The sequence below is a fragment of the Eucyclogobius newberryi genome, unplaced genomic scaffold (genome assembly GCF_026437365.1).
Source record: "Eucyclogobius newberryi isolate DKJ021-1_F unplaced genomic scaffold, fEucNew1.0.hap1 SCAF_12, whole genome shotgun sequence".
NCBI classification, from domain to species: Eukaryota; Metazoa; Chordata; class Actinopteri; order Gobiiformes; family Gobiidae; genus Eucyclogobius; species Eucyclogobius newberryi.
In genome coordinates, this window is record NW_027315746.1 from 17,952,572 (window position 1) to 17,965,598 (window position 13,027).

The 13,027-nt window shown below is 41.4% G+C and overlaps 1 protein-coding gene across 1 annotated transcript in view; it reads right to left on the bottom strand.

The window, feature by feature from the left end:
• LOC140356272 (pinopsin-like) overlaps positions 1-9,116 on the bottom strand; it is a 39,984-nt gene extending 30,868 nt beyond the window's left edge. The window contains exons 1-2 of the mRNA XM_072441107.1: positions 8,482-9,116; positions 583-911 (exon numbers count right to left, since the gene is read on the bottom strand). Of these exons, the coding sequence (XP_072297208.1) occupies positions 583-911; positions 8,482-8,866 (714 nt within the window). The 5' untranslated portion in view covers positions 8,867-9,116. The remainder of the gene's footprint in view (positions 1-582; positions 912-8,481) is intronic.
• Positions 9,117-13,027: the final 3,911 nt, after the last annotated feature.

Genomic DNA, 13,027 nt, shown 5'->3' on the forward strand with positions numbered 1-13,027 from the left:
GATGTGTAAATTTCACCCATCAATACTGCCTTTTGCAGTTTATTACATTTTTGTGTCTAGAGGCTTTTTAATAATCTATTTCCCAGCCTCGACTCTCACAACTGTAGGTGTGCTCCACTACAAGACTGGAGTATTTGCTGAACAGACGTTATTTCAATGATCTTTTAAAGAGATTAGTAGGTTTAAATTTGACTCATAGTTTTATACTGTACAGCCCCATTTCTGAGACGTTGATAAAATGTTAACATTTAACTTGCATATTTCCATTTCAACACCATTTTTAAAACAAGGTCCCAACTTTTTTTTGTTTTTTTTGTACCGGTAGATGGAAAATACTTTGAGACATGCTTTGCTTTTAATAAATCACATCCTTATTTAAACAGTGACATTTAATACAGTGTCATCATAAAGAGGAGCACCAGGGTGCTTTCTGAAGCTTGCTGAGTAAGTTTGTTGTCACTTAACGTGTTAAAAAATGCTTATTACGTTTTTGTCCCCTCAGCTGCATTGAGCTTTGAATTACTGTGAATATTTGCCATATTTGCCTTATTAAACTGCAGAGACTTTTGGAGGTGGCCTTACCTGCCTGATGGCAAACAACAGCTTCCCGTAGCAGAACACAATGACCAGAAACGGCACGATAAGGCAAAAGATGAAGAGGCAGATGATGTAAGACATGCTGTTGGCCGTCTTGGCTGTCCAGTCCACAGAGCAGGTGGTCCCGGGCCCCTCTGGTCCGTACTTGCTCCAGCCCAAGAGCGGGGGCACGGTCCACCCCAGAGAGTAAAACCATGTGAGTGCGATGCCCAGCGAGATCTTCCTGTAGTTGGACGAGTCGGCCTCTGTGGGGGTCATCATGGTGCTGTAGCGCTCATAGGAGAGGACGGCCAGCGAGATGAGGGACACGATGCCTGAGACAGAGTAGACAAGCAACTATGTTAAAGCAGTTATCGTAGTGCTATCTTAATACACTTTACATGCAGAAAACAAACACAATCCAGACCCACACAATCAAACAACCTACACACTGACACATAATATCTCAATAACAAAATTCAGATGATATTTTAATACTGCATCAGGAATGTACTCAAATGTACCTGTGAGGTTCAAGTCTAGCACAAATTGTGAATACCCAGAAAAAACAAACATCAAGAACTATTACATTACTAGTGAGTTGTTTGCCAATTTTGAAATACATAATAAAGAACAAGAAAAGTAATGTAAGGTTTAGCAATTAAAGCAGCACTGCGTGGGATTTCTGCTGGTGGGCCACCTGCATCTCCATGGAGATAGAAGGTTTAATGCAAGTGGCCTGCCCTCCACCAGACCCATAACTGTAACATATTTGTTCATGTTGTGCTGCAAAATAATGGCCCTCAAATCCATTCCTTCACAAAAAAGCTATGAACCTGCTTGTTACTTCACTGGCTGAGCACATTCGATATGAGCCAAGAAAGTTTCTCCCTTTACTTAACTGTTATTGAAATCCTTGTAAATATCTCTTGACTACAGTTTGATTGCCGTAACCCAATCAACTTTAAAGAGAATACAAGGAGAAATTTTGAAAAATTGAATTAGAGGCTTATTCTGAGTCTAGCTTTTGGCGTTCTGCCAATGTCTAGCCCAGGAGTATTTAAAGTTTCTGTGTAAAAAATAAACGACTCGACAGGACATGGAGGTGGAGAAATGCATCTGTTCACACAGAGTTTGTGCCTCTCTGTGATAATGCTGTTAGACTGCACTGGCTTAGTACTGTTTCTGAAGAGGCCATGATCCATCAGAGAGAATTAGGCCATTTATATAAGGTTTGGTGTGATCATATTAAATAGACTATTCTAAATTTACTTCTCACTTCTGCTAATGCAAATCAGCTAAATCATCAAACACTTCCAACATAGGGCCGATAGCCGATACACTAAAAGGCGCAAATATAAGCCTGATATCTCGACCAACCGTTAAAGAAAAACAGCACACTTCACTGGGGCTGTTACGCTCCAAGTCAAGCCAATTTGACTAAGGTGGATATTCACTTTCTTTACCCAGTGTACACTATTCCTATGATGCCTTCAGATATTACACTTTAGTTGCAATGTTTTGGCGGACAGACTTCTGGCATTCTGGCTTTTATTTGATCAATAAAATCACTTGTAACAACCAATCCCCAACAACAAAAGCTGCTAGGACTTCTGTTTTGTTCTTTTATGTTCTCTCTGTCATTCTGTGTGAGGCATTTCTCATTGGCTGTTTCTTCACAACAGGTGGTCCACAGTCTACCACACTTGGCTTGTCATAATACAATAATGTGAAATAAAACACTATGAAGGAGGAGTGGGTTTGGATTACGATGGTTGTTTTACTCAAGTTTAAAGTGAAATAAATGTAATCTTGGCTAAACTGTAGGCGTCCCGTAGGAATTTTTAAATTGTGTTATTGTCACTAGTAACCATCACCGCTCTAGCCATCACGCTCAAGGCTGAAGACTTCTGAGTGTTTGATCTGCTTCTGATATTGATAGTTTTATGTCTCAACTAAAATCATACCTGTGTGACATTGTATTTATTGTTGTCTGTTTTCTTTTTGTGTACATATTTTAGTTCTATCATTGTTTTTTGACATTTGTACAGGACTTTGGAAAGCATACATAACCCTTAATGTTAAATCCTGTACTATACTATACTACTATAAATGGATTAGACCAATGGTTCTCAAACACCAAGAACGACCTGTGTTCCTACAGTTAGAAAAACATTTATGGCCTTAATACCAGCAGGTCTATAACAAGACAATTCCAAGGGCTAATCCAGATCTAGTTCTGAACAAAGACTAACACAAAGCAGGACAAAAATGTGGATCAAATGTATTCTTAATAAAGTAACAAGGACAAAGTTTGAGAACCACGAGAGTAGACTGTCCTTCCTCAGTATAATAAATCCTTCAATGCAACCAGCACAATACAATACTCCTCATGTGTGTCTCAATACGCACAGCTTAATAAAAGCCTAACCCATCCAAGCAAAGAAGAGATTGTGTAATTTGATAAAATGATATGTTTATTGATTGAAAATAATAGATAGTAATTTTTCTTTCGGGCCTAAAACGTATCAAAATCATATCTGTGACCCATCAATTTTACCCCTTCCACAGGTCCGTCATTGTGACTTGATTTGAACAATCACTTCATTGTTATATAAATACTCATGTGGGCCCAGGTGAGACATTGATAAGCATCTCTGTGATTGCTTATGTTTTCTCACTGTCTCCATCTCCGTCATCTTTCTCTGAAAGACGATCCAAATTACGGTCACTTGAAATGGCAAAGTTTACAGCCCTCTTTTAGGACCAACACAAAGCCGTTATGAGGTAAAAATGTAAACCTTTTAGATTGCACGCTCATTCATCATCCCACACACGTAACAATGCCATAACAAATCCATATACAAGGATATATCTCAGATAGTGGCATGCAGTAAGGGTTATCAAGTCAGTGATTGGCCAGTAAAATCTAAAATTACTGTGTGTCACAACTACATATGAATTGTTCTAAAATAATTAAATCCAAATAAGCCTGTTCCACCCTCACTTCTGCTGCTGAAGCTTGGCTGAACTCACGGTACAGACCACTGGGCAATGTTGCGCATAAAGCATGATTCTTATTTTGCTGGAGCTGCTCACTCTGTGAGGCCCGTTAATGCTCCGCTCTCATGAGCTTTTAGAGTCTGCGCATGCGCCCAGGGAATCTTGGATGTTCAGAAGAGTTCAACAAACTGACTTAAAAACTATCTTTTAGAGACATGTTTTTTTTTTAGCAAAGGCTTTGTTCACGTTTCTAATGATTAGACATTAGTCAGAAATACAGGCCGACATTTAACAACATTGAGTGCTAATTTGCCTTTCACACAGGAGGCTGGGGTTCAAATCCCAACTTAGCACTTTTGTTTTATCCACTAAATAGTTGAACATCCCAAGTTTGCTTGTTCATCCATAAAAGTCACAGCACGGCACTGGTCTCAAATCAAACACAAGCCAGTCTCAATGTACCAGTCCTGAGACAGGATCAAAGGAAGCAACAGAATTTAATAATCGAAAACCACTTCTGATCTGAAAATGTCTGGGGGAAAATGTCCATCTTTGTTCAGTGATTTGTGTGTTACACATGTTACACATCCAGGAAACTGCTGTGTGGGTGAAAAAACATGAGATGAGATTAAATTGGCTCTAAACTAAACCTCAGTTCTACAAATGTAATATGGTATTGGAGGACAGTAAAGTGCACACATAATTGTGGATATACTGTATGTGTATGTTTTCACTCAACTCTCCTGCATTTACTCACCCCCTTATGTTAATAAAACTTGGAAAAGTACAGCCTGAAATTCCACTTTATGATTTCATTATCTTTAAGTGCATTTAGCTTTGTGTTAAAACCATGAATGTCAGCAATACTTTCCAGCATTTCCACATCAAGAGCAGACCCGGCATCGTAACCCACAGCAACACCACAATGCCTTCACTTCCCTCTGAGGCCACTCGCCCCATCCACTGGTCCACCACAGCAGCAAATACTGTCTTGGCCTCTTCTGCTGTATCACTTTCAACAATTGATACATCTATATTTCTCTTCTTTGCTCTATCCACATGCAGATGACAAGCACAATCACTTTCCCCGTGTGCTCCACAAACTCAGTGCTTCTCCAGATGCTTTTTAGTTGCTTTATAATTTTGAAACTGTATTTGTTCAGTCACTTTGTACTAAAGTTAATCATAGCCGCAGCTGCCCTGGGGTAGACTGATGGAAGTGAGGCCCCATCCCACCACCACCAATCAGTCACACACCACAGTCACACACCACATTCACACATAGACAAGGTGGTGAAGTGTCTTGCCTAGTAATAAGACAACAGTGTGCACTAGAGCCACTGCTGCTCCATTAGCATCTGATATATCCAGCAGTCTCCCATCCCAGTGCTAACCAGGCCCAAATCTGCTTTATGTGTTCAAGCAAGACTAATATGTGATGTGAATTATCAAACTAAACATGCATCTGACACACACTGTCAGCGTGTTGTGCTTTTTTATTTATGAGACAGGCTCATTATCTGGCTGACATTTCTGCCAGATTGTACTATTGTTTTCCCTCTTTTCCCCCCGTTGCTTCTTCTGCTCATGACAAATTAACTTCAACCGAACCAGGTGTTGCAAAGACCAGCATGTGCATAGCAAAAGAAAGGGATATTGTTAAGGTTTATTATGTATTAATAAAGTGGTATTAATTCAAAAAACCATAAAGATTGCTCTGTGCACACTGGTCTTGGCTGCACCTTGTTCGGTTGACACATCTAAATAAACATTGACTGACAATTAAAGACCTGTTTCAAATTTCCATGAGCAAACAACTGGTTCTATGGGAACAAGGGCCTTAATTGGTTCTTAATAATGTCTTTCAGTGTTTTATTGCGTTTGTGTGGCAGAATGGGTCAGCAGATAGATAAAAGCGGATAATTAAAAAAGAAGCACAGTATTTTAGCCATAGTCCACAATCTGCTCAGTTTACCTACAAATTTGAGTTTAAATCGACTTTATAAAATTCAAAACGTATTAATCTAAAAGACACTGCTCTCTCCTGATCTAAATTGATCACATTTAGTTGATTGCAAAGCTAAACATTTGTCCACATTTGACATTAAGAAACGTAAACCTATACCTATACGCATATCTGAAAGCCATTAAAAAAAGTCAGTCAGGGCTGTATTTCACTCTTGTTGTCATTAAATCTTGACTCTCCGGCTTAAACGCAGTGAAAAGTTGAGCAGCGCTTTCTTGAAGACGGAGATGGTGGCATTTCTCGCAGGCATGCCTTCATTATTCACCCAAACAATGACTTTCTCCCTTCCGCTCCCTGACCCTCCCTCCCTCTGTCTGTGCCCTGTTTTTTATGAGCCCATTCATTACTCATCCATAACCAATGAATGCTGTAACGATGTCCATAAGCTATCTCTGCAATCCCTCACACATATGCAGCCTGTTCCGGCACAGAGGAGCAAGGCCTGGCAGAAAGAGGTTTATAAATTGGCTCCTTGTGGACAACAGTGTTTTACATCTTCAGACGGTGCCTTAATCGCAGCGTAACATTTGGGTTAACGAGACAGCGGATATTATCAGAGAGTACACTGGGATACTGCAAGTTATAAGAGGCTTGCACTGTTCACTCTGTTTTGGAAATTATCTCAGTTTTAAAATGTGAAAATGAATGCTCAACCGTGTTTCGGTATTTTAAAAGTTTTGACAGACTCTAACTGAGTAGAAATGTGGTTTGATTAAGTTGAGCACTATCCATGAAAGATGTAGAAGTGCATAAAGGAATTCACAGAGAGATTTGCCTGGTGACAAATGGCTGGGAGGAAACGCCTGCTGCTTCTGAATGTGTTTTTGTAGTTTCCATTCTGATGTTCCAGTGCTTAGGATTAGCCATGTCCTTGTACTTTAGTAGAAGTTCAGGGATGGTATCAACAATGTCATGAGTAATTTAACTGTATCCAAGGCCATACTTAAATTCAATATATTCAAACTCCACCTTTTCATTAATTCATGAACAGGAAGTCAATGGACCTGTTTGAATTATTAAGCCGTTTTATATTAACATTGTCATTTACAATGAACAGTGTAAAATCATAATCTATGTTATAACTTTATACTAAATACCCCCCAGAATTTGTAATGTCTATGTCTTTTTTTTTAAATGCTTGAAAAGTGAAAGGAACTAATAAAGGAAAGTGGCTTGCAAAGGGCAGATTGTGTGATTGACAGCGCTTATATTTTTCTTTTCTTTCATGCACTTTAACCTACACTCCTGACGTGAGAAGAAGTGTACTGCCCCCACTGTCTCAAGCAGAAAATGTGAGTGCAGGACTCTGAGGTGCAGAGGGCAGAGGGAGGCAACAACAGGAAGATGAGTCCTGCTGATGGATCCCTGTCATGAGATCTTGTATAGGGTTCTGTAAATATTTGTGATATTTCACCAGTCTGTTGAAACTTAAGACACTGACAGTTCAGTGATGAGATGTCAGTTCTCAAATAAGTCTAAGAGTGTGGAATGTGTGTGCTAAATAAAATGGGAGAATCTCCAAGCCAATAAGATGCATAACACAGTTTGTTCTGAAGAAAAAGTCTCAAACATTAACGCATAGCACTTTGGCTAATACACACTGTATAATTGTATTATAATGTATTGACACGTTACTTAAAATGTATAACTGAAGAACTGAAATTTACAAGGTTTTCCATGAACTGCAATCTATTGCTTTGCTCGTTAAAGGAAGGCACCAAGGCTATAGACCTAACTTTGTTGTTTTTGGCTCTGAGCCCAAACCCCAGCCCTCAGTGTGTCTCTGACACAGAGTGCATCCTCTCGGACCATCGGGCTCCTCCTCTGTGCCAGTGTTTTGGCCCATTTGCATGTTTATCAGCCCCGTGGAGCCCTCTCTCATTACACACGTCCCACGGGTGATTTTCTATTCTGCTCCTAACGCTGATGTATCTGCAGGTGCATGCTCACTAAGCGAGTCCGTGTGTCACCGGGCAGAGCCCTGTCCCACCACGCACGCACATCCCGCCAAATGAGCCGCAATGATTCCACAATGAGCGGAGATGGCGCTGTGCTTGCCGCAGGCGTGGTCACTCCACGGTTCACTAACAAGCAGCCCGAGCCTCGAAATGTGTTCCAAATCAGTGGTTTCCTGGAAACCATTATGCAGGTTATAATCCATGCACTGATTTATAAGCACCAGCGAACAGCAACGTAAACTCTCACTCTAGAGTGCGCTCCTGCAAGAGCAGAGGCTGGATGTCTGCCTCACTGTGTCTTAACTAATGCCTAAAGCGTGTGACTTTTATCCCAGTATAAATGAACATTTAAAGTAGACTTCCAGATCCACAAGTCATAAGCCTTCTTACTTTTTACTGTGAAGGAAAAGCCTGGGCTACGTAAGAAGGTGCAGTGACTTTAGCACAATTAGCCACAATTGAACACTTTCCCCTTGTTTCAATAAAACTATTCAGACTTTTTATGTGGTATTATATGGTGGGAAACTACAATCGTAATTCAAACGCATGAAATATTGACAACTTTTTTTGTTTTTAGTAGGCTGCAGTTTGCAGCACTCTCTTCAGGAGCCACGGCCACTACGGGGTTTTACAAGGCTTTACCTGAACACGTCCTACGCGTCTGCCCTCAGCGAACATCCACTCTTTCAGGTAATACAGGGCCGGGCTGTGTTATAAACCGAGGATGGGCTAATATGGCTTGTATACAACCTATAGAGCAACGGTTTAATAATATCTGCTCAACGTTTCTGCCACTGATCACGGCCAAATTGCTACACAATCATTACATTTACTGCCCAAACACTGAAACGCCGACTGGAACCCACACCTAATGCGCTCTCATCCAAACCAACTACAGTGGATTATTAGACTACTTACCAAAGAGCGAGTTGGCGAAGCCGTACCACATACATCCTCCTTTCCCGATCAGCCAGCGTCCCTGCGTGCTGGCGGCGAAGCTGAATGGCGTCCCGAGCGTGCACACGAGCAGGTCGCTGACGGAGATGTTGACGAGCAGCAGGTTGATGGGCGATCGCAGCATCTTGTAGCGGCAGAAGAGCAAGAGAACCAGCACGTTGTTCACAAGCCCAAAAGTTCCAATGAAGCCCAGGCACACGGCCACCACCAGGTTCCCCGTGGGGCTGAGCGTGCTCCGCAGCGACTCTCCTCCCCCGGAGACTGCGTCCAGCTCGTCCCAAGCTCCAAATCCGGAGCACAGCGCGCTGTTGAGCCGCGCACAGTCGCTCAGGTTGGACAGGATCATAGCAGTCCTGACTCACTTGCTTCCTGGAAAGGTGCTTAATAATGTGTGCCTGCCATGTGTCAAATGAGTATGTGAGAAGAAGCATTAAGCTCTCCAACACGTGCGGACACTAATGACTTTGTTGAGTTGTGGAAACTAAGCGGGAGCAAAGGGAATGACCGAGTTTTGATTAGTTCTCCACTGTTCTCAGTCCTGCTTTAAATCACCGTACTCAGCGAGCGTCCTCAGTTTGGATATTAAACAGCGAGTGTTATCCTCCTCCTCATCATCTTCATCGTGTGGCTCTGCCCCGCGCTGCGTAAAAGCCAACAGCTGCTCGTTTCAATCTTGTTGGAACTTTCAGGGGGCTCTTCTTTGTGCGCCTTTACGCACGGCCAATGAGCGCGTGCTGCTGCAAGTAGCTGTCCAAGGTGCTGAGGGTGCTGCTCCTGCGATTGGAAATGAGGAAACATGGTTGAGTACATCGGAAATAAGCATGAGCTCTTTTTGTAACCATCTCTTGTTTGAACTCACCTTTTAATCACATAACTTAGCTTTTTAAGGCAGTGCATCTGGACAGTGACCAGTGTATGTGTATTTGATGTTTGAGCTGTGTGAGTTTGACATTTAACAGAAACATTTCTGTCTGCCTGGCATTAACTAAAATCAATTTAATTAAATGCAACTTAGACAATGTATGGGTGTAGAAATGATATACATTAGCCTCTAGTTGTAACACTGTGTCTTCACAAATGTGAATGTATTAAACCGATTAGCATCTTTTTACAACCATAAAGTGTAATTTTACTTACTCTTATACATTTACTTCTCAGAAATTGGTCACTGAGTCATACCAAGATATTTCTAGACAGCTTGTGATGAAGCCTTAAGGCTCTGTCAGGCAAAGGCACAGCATGGCATAGTGTCAAAGGGCTATACAAGTTTATATTTTGGTTTGGTCATCACACGCTTCTCTCTAAAAAGCAAACCATTTCCGTTATTTTTCACTGTCCACTGCTTCATACGTTTTCTCCCTCTTTCTCACACAATTTTTTTGTTCATTCCATCTGCGAAATGTAATCATCCTTTTCCAGGCAGTCGAAGACAGGCGCTCTGGAGAGCCAACTATGCTGAAATATAGAGGAACATGGAAATGCTAAGTGTCACACATCCACATGCATGCGTCCATATATTGTACACCAGCTGGAGCTTTTTTCTGGCAGCACTCAGAGCTGCTGCCACTGTAAACCCTAAACACCTCAACAGTCACACAATAACCTGATGTAGCTACAATGGTGCATGGTTTACTGGGATAATATACAGTAAAGTATTACATGTAACCTTTATCATTTGACTGCTTATATCTCTATACATTAAATATTGCAATTGATACACAGTGAAATATTCAGAGCCCTTTAAATTTGTCACCCCTTGTTTCATTGCAGCCATTTCAAAAGCATTTTTTTTTGTCATTAATGTACACTCAGCACCCCATCTTGATAGAAGCTAATTCATTAAAAAAAAAAAAAAAACTGAAAAATCACATGATCATAAGTATTCAGACCCTTTTCTCAGTATTGAGTAGAAGCACCATTCTGAGCAAGTACAGCCATGAGTCTTCTTGGAACGATGCAAAAAAGTTTTTCACACCTGTATTTGGGGATCCTCTGCCATTTTTGCAGATCCTCTCCAGTTCCATCATTTGGATGGTGAACGTTGGTGGACAGCCATTGTTAGGTCTCTCCAGTGATGCTCAATGGGGTTTAGGTCATGGCTCAAGATGTCAAGAAGGATGACAAGAAGTTGTTCTGAAGCCACTCCTGTGTTATTTTAGCTGTGTGCTTAGGGTCATTGTCTCTGTCTGAGGTCCTGAACACTCTGGAAGAGGTTTTCTTCCAGGATATCTCTGTATTTGGCCGCATTCATCTTTCTTCCAACCAAAAGAGCAAGAGAACAAGCACGTTGTTCACAAGCCCAAAAGTCCCAATAAAGCCCAGGCACACGGCCACCACTAGGTTCCCCGTGGGGCTGAGCGTGCTCCGCAGCGACTCTCCTCCCCCGGAGACTGTGTCCAGCTCGTCCCAAGCTCCAAATCCGGAGCACAGTCGTCCTGTCCCTGCAGCTGATGCCACCAACATGTTTCACTGTTGGGATTGTATTTGGCAGGTGATGAGCAGTGTCTGGTTTTCTCCACACACTGCTTAGAATTAATGCCAAAAAGTTAAATCTTGGTCTCATCAGACCAGAGAATCTTATTTCTCATAGTTTGGGAGTTCTTTTTGTGTGTTTTGGCAAACTCTATTTCAGGCTTTCATGTCTTGCACTGAGGAGAAGCTTCCGTCAGGCCACTCTGCCATAAAGCCCTGACTGGTGGAGGGGCTGCAGTGATAGTTGACTTTGTGGAACTTTCTCCCATCTCCCTTCTGCATCTCTGGAGCTCAGCCACAAAGATCTTTGGGTTCTGCTTTGCCTCTCTCACCAAGGCTCTTCTCCCACCATTGCTCAGTTTGGCTGAATGGCCAGGTCTAGGAAGAGTTCAGGTCGTCCCTAACGTCTTTCATTTAAGGAATATGGAGTTCCACTGTGCTCTTAGGAACCTTGAGTGCTGCAGAATTCTTTTGTAACCTTGGTCAAATCTGTGCCATGCCACAATTCTGTCTCGGAGCTTCTTGGCCAGTTCCTTGGACCTCATGATTCTCATTTGCTCTGACACTTACATACACAGGTGTGAGCCCTTCCTAATCAAGTCCAATCACTTTAATTAAGCACAGCTGGACTCCACGAGGGAGTAGAACCTTCTCAAGAGGATCACAAGAAAGTGACACCATGTGACAAGCAAAATGTCTATATTTTATTTCTGTCAAGATGCGGTACTGAGTGTACATTCATGATAATGTCTCATATATATATATATATATATATATATATACATATATATAATATATATATATATATATATATATATATATATATATATATATATTTATATATATAGTACAGACCAAATGTTTGGACACACCTTCTCATTCAAAGAGTTTTCTTTATTTTCATGACTATGAAAATTGTGGATTCACACTGAAGGCATCAAAACTGTGGAATTATATACTTTAAAAAAGTGTGAAACATCTGAAAATATGTCTTATATTCTAGGTTCTTCAAAGTAGCCACCTTTAGCGTTGATTACTGCTTCGCACACTCTTGATGAGCTTCAAGAGGTCGTCACCTGAAATGGTCTTCAGACAATATTGAAGGAGTTCCCAGAGATGGTTAGTATATATATATATATATATATATATATATATATATATATATATATATATATATATATATATATATATATATATAAGATAAGATAAGATAAGATATTCCTTTATTGTCCCACATGGGGAAATTTCATCGGTGCAACGCAGGTAGATCCAGAGGTAGATACAGAAGAACAGATCACTTATAGAAAGTCTGAAAAACACTTTCAGTAGAAGATCTCCTATAAATAAATAAAAAACTCCCATAGACAAATAAATAAATAAATACATAAATACCATTGCATGTGATCACGACAGTAATTGCACATGAAAATGTGTCACGACAGCACATAGATTGCACATGAATTTCACAGTAATTGCACATGAATTGCACATGAATTCCAACAGCAATTGCACATATGACAGAATTGCACATGGTTAGGTCAGTATTGCGAGTGTTCAGTACTAACAGTGTTTGTTATAAAGTCTGACAGCAGCAGGAAGGAAAGACCTGCGAAACCTTTCCTTCACACAGCGAGGGTGGATCAGTCTCTCACTGAAGCTGCTCTCCAGAGCGGAGAGAGTGTCCTGCAGGGGGTGACACTCATGGTCCAGCATAGATGAATCTAGCCAGGACCCTCCTGTCCCCTGCACCGAGTCCAGAGCACAGCCCAGGACGGAGCTGGACTTCTTGATGACTCTGTCCAGCTTCCTCCTCTCCCTCTCTGTGATGCTGCTGCTCCAGCAGGCCACACCATACAGGAGGGCTGATGCCACCACAGAGTCGTAGAAGGTCTTCAGGAGTGGCCCTGTCACTCCAAAAGACCTGAGTCTCCTCAGGAGGTAGAGCCGACTCTGGCTCTTCCTGTACAGTGCGTCTGTGTTATGAGTCCAGTCCAGTTTGTGGTTCAGATGAACACCCAGGTACTTGTATGAGTCC